General features: G+C 37.9%; 1 protein-coding gene and 1 long non-coding RNA gene across 4 annotated transcripts in view; one reads left to right on the forward strand and one right to left on the reverse strand.

Annotated features, from left to right (window-relative positions):
* Nucleotides 1–17,300, forward strand: part of ADCY2 (adenylate cyclase 2) — a 197,919-nt gene that overhangs the window by 159,821 nt on the left and 20,798 nt on the right. For both annotated transcript variants that reach the window (XM_062569786.1, XM_062569787.1), the window contains exons 17-19: nucleotides 4,940–5,059; nucleotides 9,742–9,926; nucleotides 12,337–12,421. In XM_062569786.1, coding sequence (XP_062425770.1) covers nucleotides 4,940–5,059; nucleotides 9,742–9,926; nucleotides 12,337–12,421 — 390 coding nt within the window. The remainder of the gene's footprint in view (nucleotides 1–4,939; nucleotides 5,060–9,741; nucleotides 9,927–12,336; nucleotides 12,422–17,300) is intronic.
* Nucleotides 9,133–17,300, reverse strand: part of LOC134137160 (uncharacterized) — a 33,000-nt gene continuing 24,832 nt past the window's right edge. Inside the window, exons 2-4 of one of the 2 annotated variants that reach the window (XR_009957630.1) lie at nucleotides 14,422–14,549; nucleotides 13,370–13,473; nucleotides 9,133–9,401 (exon numbers count right to left, since the gene is read on the reverse strand). This is a non-coding gene — a long non-coding RNA (uncharacterized LOC134137160). Of the gene's footprint in view, nucleotides 9,402–9,856; nucleotides 9,956–13,369; nucleotides 13,474–14,421; nucleotides 14,550–17,300 lie in introns of those variants that run through there. The other variant, XR_009957631.1, reaches the window with a different exon arrangement.

Raw genomic sequence — 17,300 nt, forward strand, 5'->3', positions numbered from 1 at the left:
TGTTGATTCTCCATCATTTCTTATCCTCAGCTCAAGACTATATAACTTTACAGAAGATACACTTTAGCCAAGAAAAAGTTTTTTGGCTTACTACAAGACAAAACTCTGCAATGTGGTGGCTTGTAAAATGAAGGAGGCTGGATTGGAGTCTTTCTGTTATTTTGAACTCTGTAAATCTGTAAGAAGAAATGAAATAAACTACTTGGGATTAAATTCTAGCATCTACTTTGAATTGCAGGTCATGCAACAGCATGATTGTTTATTGCGGTAAAAAACATAAAAAAGATACAGTCAGCAACTGTTTTGTTTTGTTTTGTTTTTCCTTAGACTGAAATTCTACTATTTTGTACAGCCACATCAAATTTGGCCTTCAACTAGTAGAAGACATTTTAGCAGAAAAAGTACTCATTTATTTCATTATTTTTACAAAAAAAAAATAATATTATTGGTTCAAGTCCATTTTTATGTGGACTGAATGTTGCAGTAATACTGTAGACTGTAATTTGACATCTTTGTGCCTTATCAGTAATGACTACACTATTACAAATAATCATGTTCCATGATATTCATGAGATGATAATTTTAAGTACAATTCCCACCTTGAATCTAAACCTTAATAGTTTGACTAGCAAAAAATGACATTAAATGTGATTGTGAAATTTACATTTCCTTAATATTAATAGCAAATTGTGGGAGAGACTCTGAAGTATCATTATTATATATCTCCAAGCAACATGTGCTTAATAGCAGAGTCCATTAACTGCATTTATTTCCATGAACTCTTTCAGCAGGAAAAGGCAAAATGAAGTTGTTAAGATTTAATGGAGATAAAAAGTGTCTAACCACCCCACACCTAATAAATCATAATTAAGGCCAAAACCTCAAATAAAACTCACTCTTTATGGTCAAGGGACATTAGAATAGAGTGTGGGTGCAATTTTATTCCAAATTAGCTGTTTCAGCAGGCATCTGAATCTAGTCTTAATGTTTGGGGGGTATATAATCGTAATTGGTGAGGTTAAAAAAACAGCTAATGTGATATAAACATCAGATACTCCTCCACTGAAGGAAGAGGATGACTAATACTACTTCCATTGAGGAGCAGATCTGATGCCATGTATAAAATAGGGCTAGATTTGGTGCCATATATAAAATGAGGCAGTGATCAATGGCTGAGGAAGAATACAAAGTGTTTTTACTGTATTGACCTGCGTTGATGATTCCTGGCACAGGCACAGAATTTATGCCCATATTGGGTTCTCCCTCTAGCCATGGCTGATATCACGTTTTTAAAAACGGCAAATAGTTCAGCAAACTCACTTCCATTCTCATACTAGGAAGTTGATTTATTTCGTATGTCTTCATTTTAGTATAGCTAATTGCTGATATAGTTGCTGATCTTGCTTAGTGCCGTATTTTTAACAAGCAAGCTCTTCTGGGCAGATATACTCTAACTATATGTCTCTACAGTGCCTAGAACATTGAAGACCCCATTTTGGAAGGTGCCTAGTGCATTTCTTTTAAGCACACCTTGCCTAAGGGTTGGGGGGAGGTAGAGGAGTGCCCAGCTGCAGTCACGTTGTGCAAGTGGTACTTGCTGAGCCCCACCACAAGTCCATCTAAGATTATAGGTAGAATTTAACAAACTTAAATCTAATTATCAATCTAGGTACACTGGATTAGCAGAGATGCACTAGCAAATGGATTAGGAAGAACTAGACATTTACCAAACTGAAATAATTTTTACTGCATATTTGGTGTCTTCCAAGTATGTGGGGAGAAAAAGTCATGCTCTCATCCTATCACTTGCTCCACACTCTAGCAAAGATGAACCTATATCACTCCATACTTGTCAAAGACAGCTTACCCGTGTCTCAGCATCATCTCTAATTTATTCAGAGAATGCTCAATAGTCATGACAAGTACATGAATAGTACATGACGAGAGCATTCAGGGTCTTCTGCCTGTGAAGGTGAGGAATACCAATTTGAAATTCTTTTTTTTTCCTGCTTTTTTTTTGTTTGTTTGTTTTTGGTGTGTGTGTGTGTGTGTGTGTGATGTTCCTGTGGGCACCTGAGGATGAGTTGGTGACTCAGCTGTATGTACCAGACCCACTGGTATTTTTCAAATGAAGTGGTGATAAGCGTTTTGAGGAGAAAGAACTCTTGAACCAAATGGATATTCTGAGAGGTAGTAGAGAAAGAAAAGATGAACAAAAGGCACTTGGGAGTCCCGTAGGCTTGCTTCAGCAGTGCTGAACAAAAGCATCATTGCATCTTTTTGATTTTTTTTTTAATAAAAATGCAAATGCTCTATTTCAGCCTATGATTTCAGGCTTACATGCTTCCACCATGCTAAGAAGTATGCTTTTGTCACTCTCCCTTTTGTTGAACAGGAGATGAGGACACAAACGTGGAAACCTTCTTTACCACAGCATTTTAAAGGATGTAGACTGCTGTGCCTTGAGGAAATTGCTAGCTCTTCTGTAGTAGCAGCAAATTAGTGTATAGCTACCCATTCATACGAGGCAAGAGGATAGTGGAGGGCGGAAGGGAGGCAAAGATGTTTTCTAATACTTTCCTTCACATTCTTTTCCATGTAATTTTGTATGATAATGAAGAGAGAGTAGTGAGGAGATCAAATTTAACTTAAGCTGTAAATTGAATAGCACTGCATATTTTTTTAATAGCAGGCCAGTCCTTTATTTTGGTTGTTTATGTACTTCAATTGATTCAGCATAGCCCTATCCTGAAACTGGTGGCTCTAGAGCACTTACTTCCAGAAGACCTTACCTCTGTGCCAGGATGCTAATGCTGCTGGGCAGAAAGACCACCTCTTGAAGTGCTGAGGGTAGCCTAAGGCTTTTTTGACCAAGAAAACAGAGTGTCATTTGTCTTTACAGATGAATCCTACATGACATTGTGCTACAGTAGATTTAAGGCCGCAATAGAATTATCTGTGGAGACATTTAAATCAATTAATACTGTTTCTTTTATTCCTGGGCTTCAGTGCTTCCACATTTTACAGATGTGTTTGAAGTATCTCGTTGAGAAAGCTGACTTTGTCCTTAGTGAGGTGTAAACTACAGGTTCTTAGTAAGATGTAAACTACAGTATTATCTCCTTCAGATTCCTGATCAGGTAAAAGGAGAGATGCCCTTAGAAGCTTATCCTGTGTTTTGTGGGGAGAGAAGGTCTGTTACCGTGTGGTTCCCCCTATTCAAGGAAGTATCAGCACAGAATGTATTTTTATCATGTGAGACAAAGAATTCACAACAGAAAATTGCAGATGATAGGAACACAAGAGAAGAAAAAGCTGCTAGAATATGCGAAGTTAAAATGAGAATTTAATAATAGTATGCTCAGATATTCACTGGCAAACATTGGTATTCATAAAAATCTGCTTTCATTTGAATCATTTGAGTAGGTGTGACTGCTTAGTAGGACTGAGGTGTCTCTTAGAAAAAAATACTATGTTGAGGAACAATATATATCATCAAAGCATGATAGCAGATGTAGATAACTGATGAAAGACAAGAAAGACAAACACATCATTCAGAAATAAATGTTATTTGGCTCATGGGAGATGATAACATTTCCATATAAAAATCCTTTTTTTTTCCTTGCTGTATTTTTTATGTATTCCTTTGTATACTGCATTTCATATATCATTCTATGTATACAAATAACATTTATATCAGAAATGTCCTGTACAAAGCTGAAAAATAAAACTAAAATGCTTTAATAGAGATGACTACATGGAAATATATATACATATATGTTTATATATATTATATATAAAATATAAGTGTTTTGGCATTCTTAATGGTATATAATCTTTTGCTCTGCAGGAATGTGTGAGATGGGATTTTGAAACTAAATACAATTATTTCACATTTCCAGAAAAAAAAAAATAGATGCACTTGATACTGCTTCCAGAGAAATGGTAGGAGAGCAGCACACAGTTGCCTAAGGGAGAGAGGGATTATGCAAATAAACCAAGGCACGTTCATCTGACCTCAGAATTTAGTTTTAGAATAAATTTCTAAGAACCACTAAAAATATACAGGAACACTGAAAATGGAATAAAATACAACCTGCATTTAACACAGGTATGTCATACCAGACTAACATGATATTATTTTAGTAATGTAACTACTTCTGCAGGTAGCAGAAATGTGGTAGGTGCTTTTTAATATGGTCTTTGGTGAAGCACTCAATGTAGGGTACCATATAAGCTATTAGTAGAGCAGGAGCTCTTTCATCTAGTATTGTAGTTTATCTGTTGTATCATTGATATTGATCCGTAACATATAGTTCATTGATTGCTGGTTAATTATGTGCAGTTAGTAAATCAATAAACCATTTTGATCCTGGTTTGATTAAGCTGAGTGAATTGAGTGTGCGTGGCCTTAATGCAGCAGGATCGTATCAATAGGAGGCTGAACTTCACACGCCAGCAGCTACTGTTTCCAGTCTTCTGCTTCAATAAGATTAGCAGCAATTTTGTCATCATCATTAATATGAGATGTTGCATCTGTATAAATCGACTTCATTAAAAACTTACTATTTTAACTTTCTTTAATTCTTCACGCATTTAAATAGGAGGTTCAGTGGAGGTGAACCCAGGAATTATTTTTCATATTGCACCTATTTTATCATTGTTGCTAGCATCTATGAGATGCTGATGTATGAAGCTAACGTAGCAGAAGGATTTCATCTCATACAGAAATAGAAAGTTTCAGGTGCAGGTTAACAAAGTTGTTTTTGTCTGAGTGTGCAAGAACAGATAATCAAGTGATGTCATTTTCCCTTTGCTTTTTCTACTTGCAGTGAAATACTGAAGTTAAATGATTGCTGGCAAGGTTTTCTCCATTTCTCTTCTCTCTTTTGACCTGCATAACTGACAGGCTAATGGATTGCATGTTGTTTTTTCCTAGTTTTTCCTGGATAATGCTGTGAAAGCTTTTCCACCAGTTCTTAATTCATCAAATGCAAGTTTTCCTAATTCAAGTGATCAGGCACAGTGGTGTATACAAAACAACTATTTTTTCCTACCGGTAAGTTCCCTTTACATTTTTTTTATTTGTTTACACTAATAACACTAAATTGGCTGTCACAGGATCTATTTGAAGTTAAACACCCACCAGTTTTCAAGAACACTCCAAAAGATTGGGTTTTTTTTTCAGTCACCTGTAAACTACCTTTGAAGGAAGTGGGGAGTTAAAGGAGGTTAATACTCGTGCGAGTGGGGGTCTTAATGACGAGCAGGTTAAAAAGCAGGAGACAGTCTAATAGTGAAGAACCGAGGCTCATTCCTTTGAACAGACTGCCGTTACCAGTTATCGGAAGAGCACGTGGTGACCGCAGAGCAGATTAGATGTACGAGAAAGCCTCCACATGATGGTCAGTGAGGAGACGAGGTCTGTCTGCACACGAGCTTCACCCATACCTGGCCTGGCAACATGCTCTTGTCCCATCATTGACCGGGTACTGAATTTGAAACCTGTGATCATCAGACTTTTGCCACTGCTGATTTTATTAAGCAGCAGGCTAGGAGGAGGAAATAGGATATTCATATACCGTCCTGTAAATGGTTTCAAAGACTTGAATTGATTGGAATGAAATGATTTAGTGTGAACAAGAGCACAGCTATGCACACAAGAGGAGAGGAAAGGATATTCCTGCAAAAAATGGGAGAGCAATAATTCTTAACAGATTTATAAAAGACCTTCAGTGGAACACAAAAAGCTCTATTTTGTGCCCAGAAAGGTCAACAGTGTTTGGATGAATAAGCAAGAGGCAGCGAGAGGAGAAGGGAGATTATTTTATCTCTTTATGCAGAATTGATGACACCAGCACCAGAACTGCGTGTGCTGAATTCAGAATAATGTTTTACATGAAACAGCTATTGACTGTGTCCAGCTAAGTCTTGCAAGGCATACACAAGATGTTATTTATGTGCAGAACGCTCCTGAAAAAAACAGTCGCAGTAACTGCAGCAATTACCAACTTTCAGCATCTCACTGCTAAAGATACAGTATAAAACAGGAGTTTGGGATTCTAATTTTCACGTTTAGATAAGTGAATACTATCAGGCACTGCTGGATACCTAAATCCTCTTTTGGCCTTGGCATCAAATAATTTTGGTGTCAAAGAAATGATCCCATCCTTCTTCCAGCTACTGCAAATGTACACACTCACCACCAGATAGAAATAAGTTGTTTATATTGCTTTTTTGGCAGGATCTCTAGCCCCATCTTTTTACAATACTTTTTTTACAGTTTTGAACTTCTTGGAAGGTTTTTTTTCTTTAATTGTTAAGTTCTTCAGAAAAGTATCTGAATGGTCCATTTTTCGTATATGATATGTATTATTAAGATTGAATCTGTTGTTCTTAAAAAAATTATTTGAAAAAACATTTCTAATAATGGCTTCTAGATTTTAAACTGTTAATATACATTCTTTCATCAAAGGAGCTTTGAGAAAATGACAGAACAATTATTGTAAAAATGAAATTTTTGATGATATGAATGTAAAGCTTAGGTTGGCTAAAGATTTTAATGCTCCTCCCCCATTTTGTTTAATAAACAGTTCTCAAATGTACATTATTTTCATCCTCAGGCACTGTGGAGCTCATAACTTCTAGCTTAAAAAGCTGCAAATTCCTTTCAAATTACTATTTTGATTGTTGACTTAACTGTTTAGAAATTTGGAAATAAGTGCCTTCTCTCTTTACTGAATAAGATGTTGAACACTTTTGTTGACAATGTTTATTTTCTTAAATTAAAAATCAACCTTTTGCATCTGTGTGTTATCTTAGGTGTTATATCAGCATTAATCTGCATCATCTTATGCAGATAAACTTCCTATGATTTATAACTGTGGAACTGACTATTCTATTGACGATACCACTACAATTTAGTCTTATCGGGGAGCAGACTAAATGATTCCCTCTCTCGCCCATCCCACAAAATAGCTTTTCTGACTCGCATTGCTTGCTTCTTGCTTTTTAAAAAAGATTTACCAAAGTCAAGGACTTCGCTTGTGTTTTTGTTTAGTTTTGTTATGAACCTTCTGTAGTTTCCATGTATTAGAAGTTAGGCCTGGGAGATTTTGAATCATGCATATGTGCTCCTGTGCTGAAATCCTGCCTGTGATCAGTGCTGCCATCTCCCTGTGTTAAGTAAAGAAAAGTCATAATACTGACTTTTAAAAGATGCAGTTTTGGAATACACTATTTGACTAAGGAATTCCAAAATGACTTGGTTCTCAATTTTTATTTCACAAATATACTGGGCAACTAGGATCTGTTTTATTTTCATAAAATTAAGATCTTCATAGCCACAGGTCTTAATTTTGAAGAGATGAGACCAAATGCACTGGGCTGAAGATAAGATTCTAAGGGTTGATATCATTGGACACTACTGTCTTGGGAAAAGCCTCAATGTCTGCACAACCTGAGCCCATTTTTTTCTTCAGTGGGTTGTATAGAGGCCTGAATCTGGGGCCTTCACTCAGAAACAAGCCTAAGGTACCTTTACATAAAGGGTATAACTTTGGCCCAGCTGGTCAATAGTTGCTCAAATCAGAGTAATCTGCTTGTCCCAGGAGCCAGGCTGCCATTTGCCTGACAGCTTACAATTTTTGCACTGTAATTCCACTGGCCCTGGTTTTATGTGTGTTTACTTTGATTGTTCTTTCACCAAATCGTTGTTATTTTCCAGTGTTCTTTCTCCGAAGTTAGCTAGAATGCTAGCTACCCTTACCCCTCCACAGCTTATCTTTTGAAGCACATTATTTTGTGGTTCCTCCTCTGATTTCTTTCAAGACCCTTTGCTTTTGTCCAAAAAGCTAAAAAGGATAGAAAAGGATTCAAAGGACCATGCTTCCATGTGTTACTTCAATTTGTAAATTGTTTATTAAAAAGGTGAAATTTCAATCCCTTTGAAAGGATTTTAAACACTCTCTTGCAGTGTTGGCCGCTCTAAAACAAGAGTCTTGAACTAATGTATGAAAATTATGATATGAAAAAGACATATTTATGGCTGCATTCTCAAAAAATCCACCTAACCTGGTATAGCTGTTCTAATAGAGTTGCTTATAGACTAATTTCCAAATCTGCGTGCTACTGGAATTTTGCATTTTAATATACAATACCTCCATTCTCGGATGTGTGGCTGTGCAACTATTCTATAATCCGTCCACTCATATCTGAAATCTTAGCTATAGTTTTCCATCTAGACTATATATTCCTATGCAACACTAATAGAAACTGTTTATTCCACCTGGAAGTTTTTTGGATTTAGGAACTGCATTCTTGGTTCACTTTTGGATTCAAGACTGTGTTATGCTTGTTTCCTTGTTTTTTGGGGAAAATAACTTCAAAAGTAGAAAGCCTTATCAAGGAATGGATTCTACTACTTTTATGTAACACTGAATTCTGAAAATATAATGTGACCTGTTAAGGAATTCAACTATCAGTAAAGTTTTAATTTTGGTGATTTTGAAGAACAGTATTTTAATTTCTTGTTTCAAGTAGATCAATGAGCAAATTACAATAACAATGAAGATTCAAATGACAGATCAGTTCTGCCAGACAGATGCCATGAAAATTATCATTTTTAGTGATCCTTTAAAATCAGTATACAATGATTTACATTCTGTCCAAAATACTGGCATCAACAAGTCAACAGTAGTCTGAAAGAAGTGTATGTAGAAATAAAATGCTTCTTAGTGTAAGAAAAGGTAACTTCCTTATAAGCTTCAGGACTATAATTTTCAGGAACCATTTAAGCTTATTCTTTGGCCAAGGTGTTGTATGTTAAAGACCAAGATTCTGATTTTAGTGAGAATATATTATTCCTATTTTAACATTAATTTTGATGCTCCGATTCCTTTCCAGAAAGCATCCAGTGAAAGTCTTTTTCAAGGAATTTACCTTCAACCATACATAATTTTGTTGACGTACACGATATAGGAAAGAAAAGGTTTTTTCTGCCAATTAAGTGTTTTTATCTACTCATAACTCAAGCAGATTTGACATAAAGATTTTTTAATTAGTTTTATATTTTTGTTATGCATAAGCTAAGTTAATCATTTTATATTCTTCATCTCCGAGTTGTATTTCTACAGTTTGTACAGTTATGTATCTCTGAGGTTCATCTGTGCGTACTACATCAGTTTACAAACACTGCAAGCATAGTCAATGAAATAGTTGCTTTCAGATCTTCAGATGTTTTGATCTTGACCTTCCCCTATGCTCAGTAATATGTACTGGTGGTTATGGTCCTTCCGTATGACTGCAAACCATACAGAGGCATAGGAGGAAACCTTCTGTCAGCAAGCTGGCGGGAGAATCTTGCACAGCAGTGGTGTCCCAAGCATAAGCACTTCTTGCTACTGCAGAGGAGCAAATAAAAAGATGCAAAGGGTGATAAGTAGGGATGATAAATTAGGAGCATAAGCTGCATTCTGGTTAGGTTAGAGTGACTTTGAGCCAAGTGAGAAAAATGTTTTAAGAAACACTGATATCTGTTTGATACTGACTGTCCATGGTACACACTGTGACAGATTCTGTACTTAACTAGTCAGTTAACAACTTTCTTAAACATTAACATTTAAACATTTTAAAATATGTTAAAAAACAACATTTTAAAACTAGCCTAGGCATTTTATTATATATGATATCCAGCTCAACAGATGAATTCTAAGTTTTTCCCATTTGCTTTTCCTTTGTCAGTATTTTATATACAGCTGTATATTAGGGCTGATTTCCTGTTCCGTTTTCCTGAGGATAAATTATGAGTTGAAAATGGTGATAATGTTGATTGCACTGGTGGGCTACAATGTTATCCTTCTGCACACTCATGGATCCATGCTGGATGATTACAGCAAATTTATGTATGCAATGGCACATCTAAAAAGGTAGGTTGGTAATTCCAGCTTTTCTGAAACTAATCAAACGAAATACAGGTGTCTGAGGAGCAATGTCAGTTCCTAGGTCATAGAACAGATATTTTTATATATTTGGCTATATAAATCTACAAGTCACAATTTAAAATCACTGCCAGGATGATATTAATACACAAGTTAATGTCACATCTAAGAGCATTAGAACAAAATAAGCAAGTCTGGATAAGTCGTATATATTGCTAAATATACGAGGTGCAGTATGGTTTAGTTTGCATTGTCTAATAAGGACATTAGGAAAAAATGTTAAACATCATTAAGGCTATTAAAATATATTTGCTGCAAGGCAACAAAAATCAGTTTTCCCAGAACTAGTATATTGCCTTAAAATGTTAAAAATGCAGTCTCAGCTGTTTAAAAAGATAAAAGGTAGACCAACAGGTTGGATAGGTTTCTTGCTCTGCTTACAAATCAATAAGGCTACAGAAATCGTAGAATCATAGAATCATAGAATCAGTAAGGTTGGAAGGGACCTCTGGAGATCATCTAGTCCAACATCCCTGCTCAAGCTGGGTCACCTAGAGCATGGTAGACAGGGTTGCATCCAGGTGGGCCTTGAATGTCTCCAGAGAAGGAGACTCCACAACCTCTCTGGGCAACCTGGTCCAGTGCTCTGTCACTCTCACAGGGAAGAAATTCCCCCTCACGTTCAGGCAGAACTTCCTGTGGTTCAGTTTCTACCCATTGCCTCTTGTCCTGTCACATGGAACAACTGAAAAGAGTTTGTTCCTGTCCCTTTGACACCCTCCCTTCATTTAGGTACTTATACACATTGATAAGATCCCCCCTCAGTCTTCTCTTCCCCAAGATAAACAGGCCCAGCTCTCACAGCCGTTCCTCACAGGGCAGATGCTCCAGCCCTCTGATCGTCTTTGTAGCCCTACGCTGGACTCTCTCCAGTAGCTCCATGTCTCTCTTGTCCTGGGGAGCCCAGAACTGGACACAGTACTCCAGATGAGGCCTCCCCAGGGCTGAGCAGAGGGGCAGGATCCCCTCCCTTGACCTGCTGGCAACAGTCTTCCTAATGCACCCCAGGAGACCACTAGCCTGCTTGGCCACAAGGGCACATTGCTGGCTCATGGTCAACTTGTCATCCACCAGCACTCCCAGGTCCTTCTCTGCACAGCTGCTCTCCAGAAGGTCAGCCCCCAGCTTGTCCTGGTGCCTAGGGTTGTTTTTCCCTAGATGCAGGATCCTGCACTTGCCCTTGTTGAACCTCATGAGGTTCCTCTCTGCGCATCTCTCCAGCCTGTTCAGGTCTCTCTGAATGGCACCACAGCCCTCTGGTGTATCAGCCACTCCTCTCAGCTTGGTATCATTGGAAAACTTGCTGAGGAGGCACTGCATCCCCTTTGATATAAGTGATATTGTAAGAGACAAAAATTATGCTGCTAATTCTAAGTATTGCCATGGAGAAGAATTTTGGCCATATATATAATTTCTGCCTCATTTTTAAAGCAAAGCGTGAGTGGGCAGTGTGTATGCCAAAAGAGAAAAAATGCATATTCAGAGTAGAACTTTAGTGTCCATTTTTCATATGCTATAAACTGCTGAAGATCTTTAAGACATGGAGACAACCTTGGGAAAGGATACGAATTAACAGGAAAACTTATGTTTTGTTGGTGCTTAGGTTGAAAGACTTGACCATAAGCAAAAGCAAGGTATTCATGTGTCCACTGTGTTAGTGGAAAAGATATCTCTGGGACGGAATGTAGAACCATTCAACAGCTTAGATTTATCATGTGCTTCTTGCAGCCTGAATTTTGCCAGTCAAGCTATGTGTCTGTTGGTGTTTTCCTACATAGACAGCTTCTTCTTCACCAAGGTTCTTCTGTCGGCACTGGTAGGGAGGTGCTAGTGTAGACTGTTTCCCATTATGTCTAATGTCTTTTCCCAAAGCAGTTTTTAATAAACTGTATATGAGACCTAACTGGTGCCTCCTGTGAAATAAAAATACATTTTGGAAACGAGGTGCTCCACTTTCCATTTCCTCATGTTCTTGAGATGCAGTCAGTCTCTCCCTTATGAAAGTAGTATATTACACTAAAAAATCTTTCATGTCTCTGTATAGAGTAAACACCAAATGGTCTCCATTTATAAGCAAAGAAGGGTATTATTTATAAGAAATTCTCATCTTAGTACTGGACCTAAAAATATAGGCATATCTGCATAGATTGTAGTGGGATTAATTAAAGTTTTATTGTGAAAATAATCATATTTCATGAAATAATAAGGAATATCGTAAATGATCTTAATTTACATACCAGAAAGCAGTATAAATTGCAATCTTTTCCTTATTCTTGTGCTAAAGTAATTTTGTTTGAACTTTTGTGTAGCTTGCTGAACTTAGGCTTTTATTTCGTAGGCCAGGAATACTGAAAGACCTGAAGACAATGGGCTCAATTTCTCTGTTTATATTCTTTGTCACATTGCTGGTTTTGGGTAGACAGGTAAGATGCACAGTTCTTTTTATCTGCATTGGTGGACATAATGCCAGCCCCCCACCTCCTCAAATATTTTTTTTAGATTTTCTAACAGGCACTTTTCTTCCATTCTGCCCCATACCCTGGCAAAGGAGTGGTGGAAGCATCTCAAAAGTGATTTCCTCTATAGCCTTCAAATCTGTCTTTAAAATGCATCTCTACAATAGCTGTGGTTGAGACTGTGGGCATTATATCGACAGAGTGCTGTGACTATTGCCTGTCATGCTGACCAATACTGTCTGACAGCCTCCAAGTGTGCTCCCATCTGCCTGCATCCATCTGCTGGCTCCCTGGTTGCTTAATTACAAGCTATTTTCTTCACAGTTATTACCATTTGATGCAAACACAGAAACAATGTAGCGTGCACATCAAATGTACCACATACTGAGGCCACAGTTGTGTTGAAATTATTAACCAATGGGAAACTACTCTTTTTATTAGCCAGTGGTGCATTTTCAATAGAAACTTGGTGTCTTATGTTCTACAGAGCTGAGGGCAGGTGCAAGGGCAATTCTCTCTCTAAATCCTCAGGCTTCTCCGTGGCTAAGTGCTGCAATCCCAACCCACTGTGCTGGCAAGCATGTAAGCTCAGGATATGGCTGTGAGGTAGGAGAGTCAATCCATGTGACATCTCATCAGCTGCCTGTACCCCATTAGCTTGCGACCTTAAGCGGAACATCATGTCATACTGTCTCTAAACCACTCATTCATGTTATAATTCTCCCAAAGTGTAAAAAACATAATTTAAATTCCCAGGCAGACTGTTCAGTTTGCTAGACACACACACACACACACACACACACACACACACACACACACACAAATCCTGTTTGGCAGCATTTGCAGTTTTTGCTGTAGGAAGAATGTTCTTCTTGAGGTCCAAACAAGCTTCTCCATCAGCCTTGCAACCAGTACCTTGTTAGAGTTTGCTCATTTGGTGAAAGTAGCAGAAAGTGGGACACAGCTACATCCAGCAGGAAACAGGGATAAATATCACATCAGGTAAGAATCCTTAGTCCCTGAAACGTAAGTGTCAGATAAAGTGGATAGTGTGTGCAATGTTGATTAAAAAAAAAAAAAAAAAAAAAAAAAAGAGGAGGAGGAACATCATAGGAGGAACATCATCATCACTAAACAAAGAGAGTGTTCCTTGTGGGTAGATCAGGGTTCAGTTATGTCAACAAGAAATTATTTTGCATGGTACAACAGTTTGAGTGTGTTGTTCTCTGACTGTCACAGTGCTTGAAAAATGATCATCTAATGGCAGAAATCTTTGTTTTCAGGGCTTTAGGTCTAGATCTTTGTCGGAATTCTGCATGTGTGTGAATTTTTTGTCTGTTGGCTTTAATTTTTCCACTAGTTTATTCTCTGCTAAAGAAGAGGGAGAAAAACCCTCTTGTGTTTATCAACATTTTCATGCTAAGTCTAAATAATAATTAGAAAATGTTTTGAACTAGTTTTAGTACAAACCTTACATAAGACCTGCCATTTTAGGTTTCCATTAGTGACACTGACTGGTAGCAAATGTTTAGGGACAAAATAGGGAAGGAGAAACAGCACCTGTATAACATGACCATTCTGTGAAATGTTGTCACTGCAACATTTGTAGACACATTGTATTTTTCCTACATTCCACCCGTGAGCATTTCTGTGACAAAGTTTAACAGCTACTAATTACTCTTCCTTCTATTAGGATGTCTAATTCCTTTTAAATCCATTTTATCTCCCTGATCTTCACAACACTGACTATGAATTTCACAATTTAATAAAATGAAGTGAGAAGCTGTCCATATTCTTCTTTGTTATTAAACTTTGTGCTTATTGCTTTCATTGAGTGACACTTGCAGAGCCAGCTCAAGGCTTCTCAGCAGTGTAAGCAAAAAAAACTCTGCTGCAGTAAGGAAAGACTGCTGGGAGATATCAGTGCGGGCTTTCTTGCTGGATATGCCTGTTCCTCCTACACTCACCTGTCTCTACCCTACTCCCACTGCAAGAGGAGGTCTCTCCTTCCCCTGTCTCCTTCCAGCAGATATCCTGATGTCCATTCCTGTTCCTCCTTCATTGCCAGGATCTATGCCAAGTCCATGCCCTAATCCTATTGTGAAAAGAGAATGGGGGAAATAGTAGTATTAGAAACAAGAAGGCTTTGTGCTGCTTCTGGTGCAGCCCATAGACTTGCCAGGAGGAGTCACGGCCACACAGACAAATTCTTCCCTCAAAGGCAAGAAGAACTAAAGACTGGGAACAGGTGGCACCTTTTGCTGTGGCTTTGGCCCCACAGGCAGCCCTCTGCCCCTGTGGCTGCTGTCCAGATCTGCTCATTCTCCACTGGAGGTTCTTCTCAGCCCAACTTTTCAACTGATCATGACTTTTATAAAAGGGAAGGAGGACAAGACCTGCATTCACTGCTCAGGGAGTGGGCACACTGTGTATTTATGATACAGTAATGAAAAGCTGCTTTCTATTTGTTCTGCAGTCCTTTTCTAATAATTTCTAAAGTTGTATTCTAGGGTAGTCTAAGGGTATAAAGCAGGGAAAGGCAGTATCTTTTCTACATCTTTTAGATCAGTTGTTTATATTGGAAAAACATACACAAGTTTGGGACAAACACTTCTTTTATTATTCCTATTGCCTCTTAAATTTTAGACAAACTTTCAACCTTTGCAAATTTATCATAAGGAGTAAAATTCCCTTACTCATAAAAGCACAGAGCCATTGACAAATCCTTACCTACACTTCCATAGGCATCTCCTTGTCAGGAGAGATGTTGAATTGTATTCATTCTATATGTTTTTCCGTAGATATTAGCACAACTTATCCCAAACATATTTATGCAAGACGGAGGAAACCAACATGGTGTTACTCACCAGTATCTACTTAGGCAAACAGAAATGTTCAGTGGAAGAATATTTTCACAAAAGCACAGCTCAGTCTCTGACATTGTAGTTCACATTCTAAGGGCACGTAAGCATGGGAACTAATGTTCATAGTCCTACTGGACAGCAAAATCATATATTTAGTAGAGATATTGTTTTTATGGCTAACTGCAGCCCTCATCTTATCATAGTTCTTGTTTAGCCTTTCCCTACCTCAGCACCTATCTTCTACTGAGAGTCGATCACATTTTTTTCTACTTTGCAGGTAGTATCATTGTTTTTGTCTTTTTTTCCCTTCTCTCTCTCTGTCTCTCAATACCTGATTATTTTAACAGTGTTAAACTAAGAATACTGCATAACTGTGATGATCTAATGGGAAGCCACCAATGAAAAAAGTGGTCTTTGTGCTTCCCTTGTACTGGCATCAGTGTCTCTCTGTCCCCAGAGTGAGTAACTGGAAAGTTAATAAAAAGTAAATAATTTCCCACAAGCCTAGCACTGTGTGCCTGCTCACAGGCCAGACAAGTGCACAAGTGCTGATCCTGATGAAAGAAGAAAAAAAAAAAAAAAAAAAAAAAAAGAAAAACCCTAATGGCTGACTGGTGATGGAGAGAGGGAGAGGAGCAAGTATAGCATTACAGGTTATATCAGCAAACTTAACTCTCAGGATCAGCAAATACGTCAAGCTGCATAAAAAGTATTGCCCCTAGAAAAAGTAGCCACTCACTCCTATCCTTCTACCTCCTCGTTTGTACTGGCACAGCTACTTGTGGAGCTGCCTAGTAGGCCTAAAATAAGGAAATGATCTGGCTTTTAAAATTAACCATGGGAAAAGTTATCCTTTTAAGCCAGATGCTTCCTGATCTAGTTCTACTGTGTGGCTGCATTAATGTTTGTGCCAGAAGAATTAGCACAGGGTAGAAGTGAGCAGTCAGAAGTGAAACAGAGAAGGCAGAACTGCTGCTTTTTGATGGCCATACTAGCTTAGAGTAGCAAACAAAATGTTCCTAGAACCATTCCCTGCCACTGAGGTCACATTGCAGTCTGCATACATTCTTTCTTTTAAAATAGTCCTTCAAAAATAATATATTGAGAATGCTAGCTCTTGAACCCTGCCAGGGCAGTGCCTGGGAGAGTACAAACTGTCATTGGCCACACTGAGCAAGGGAGCGTACTAAGATTTAAACACTATTGAGCATAAATCTCTGCTTCTACCCACTTTGACTTACCAGTATAGACATAGCCTGTGACTTTCTTTCTACTCTTGGCTAAAATTATTTGTAGCTTGATACTGTGCAGGCAGAATGAATTCTTTTTTTTCACCTCCACTGTGAAAAATGACTATTAGTACCCTCCATTCTGTTTTTAATCAGCTTTTGTTCCATGAGAGGATCCTTCCTTCTTTTCTTAAATAATGTAGTGTTTTCAAGAGCCTCTTCTGAAAGAACTTAATGAAAATATATTGAAAAGTTCACGCCTATTCACATGCCCATTGACTTCTTTGTAACAGTGGGGCACGTTTACAGAGGCAGCTTCGGCTTTTTCCCATTATACCTGCTTTAGTCTCATATCTAAATAACTGTTCCTTAGAACAGTTTCTTCCAAAGCTCCTGTGCTGCTGTTCTCAGTGTCACCCCAAGTTCTTGCCTGAATGTTTGTATTACATCCTTTGCGTTAGTCTATTTTCTGACACTGTCGCCAGTTTGAATAGTAAGGCTGCTCACCACAACCTTCAGACCAGCAGCTTCTCATTTCAGTTATTTTAAAGCTGATGATTTCTTGCTGATCAATTTATTAATGTGCTCTGAGACACCTTCTGCTGACACTCCAATGGAGACACTCCATTTTGAGACCATTTCTCAGATTCGCTGCCTGTAAGGAATAGCTGTGAGGTGGAATCTCCTTAGTTTCCTAATCTAAATTAAAACTTATGTTTAATTTCTCTGCAGTGGTCTTATCTGCTTGAGTCA

The sequence above is a fragment of the Rhea pennata genome, chromosome 2 (genome assembly GCF_028389875.1).
Source record: "Rhea pennata isolate bPtePen1 chromosome 2, bPtePen1.pri, whole genome shotgun sequence".
Classification (NCBI taxonomy): domain Eukaryota; kingdom Metazoa; phylum Chordata; class Aves; order Rheiformes; family Rheidae; genus Rhea; species Rhea pennata.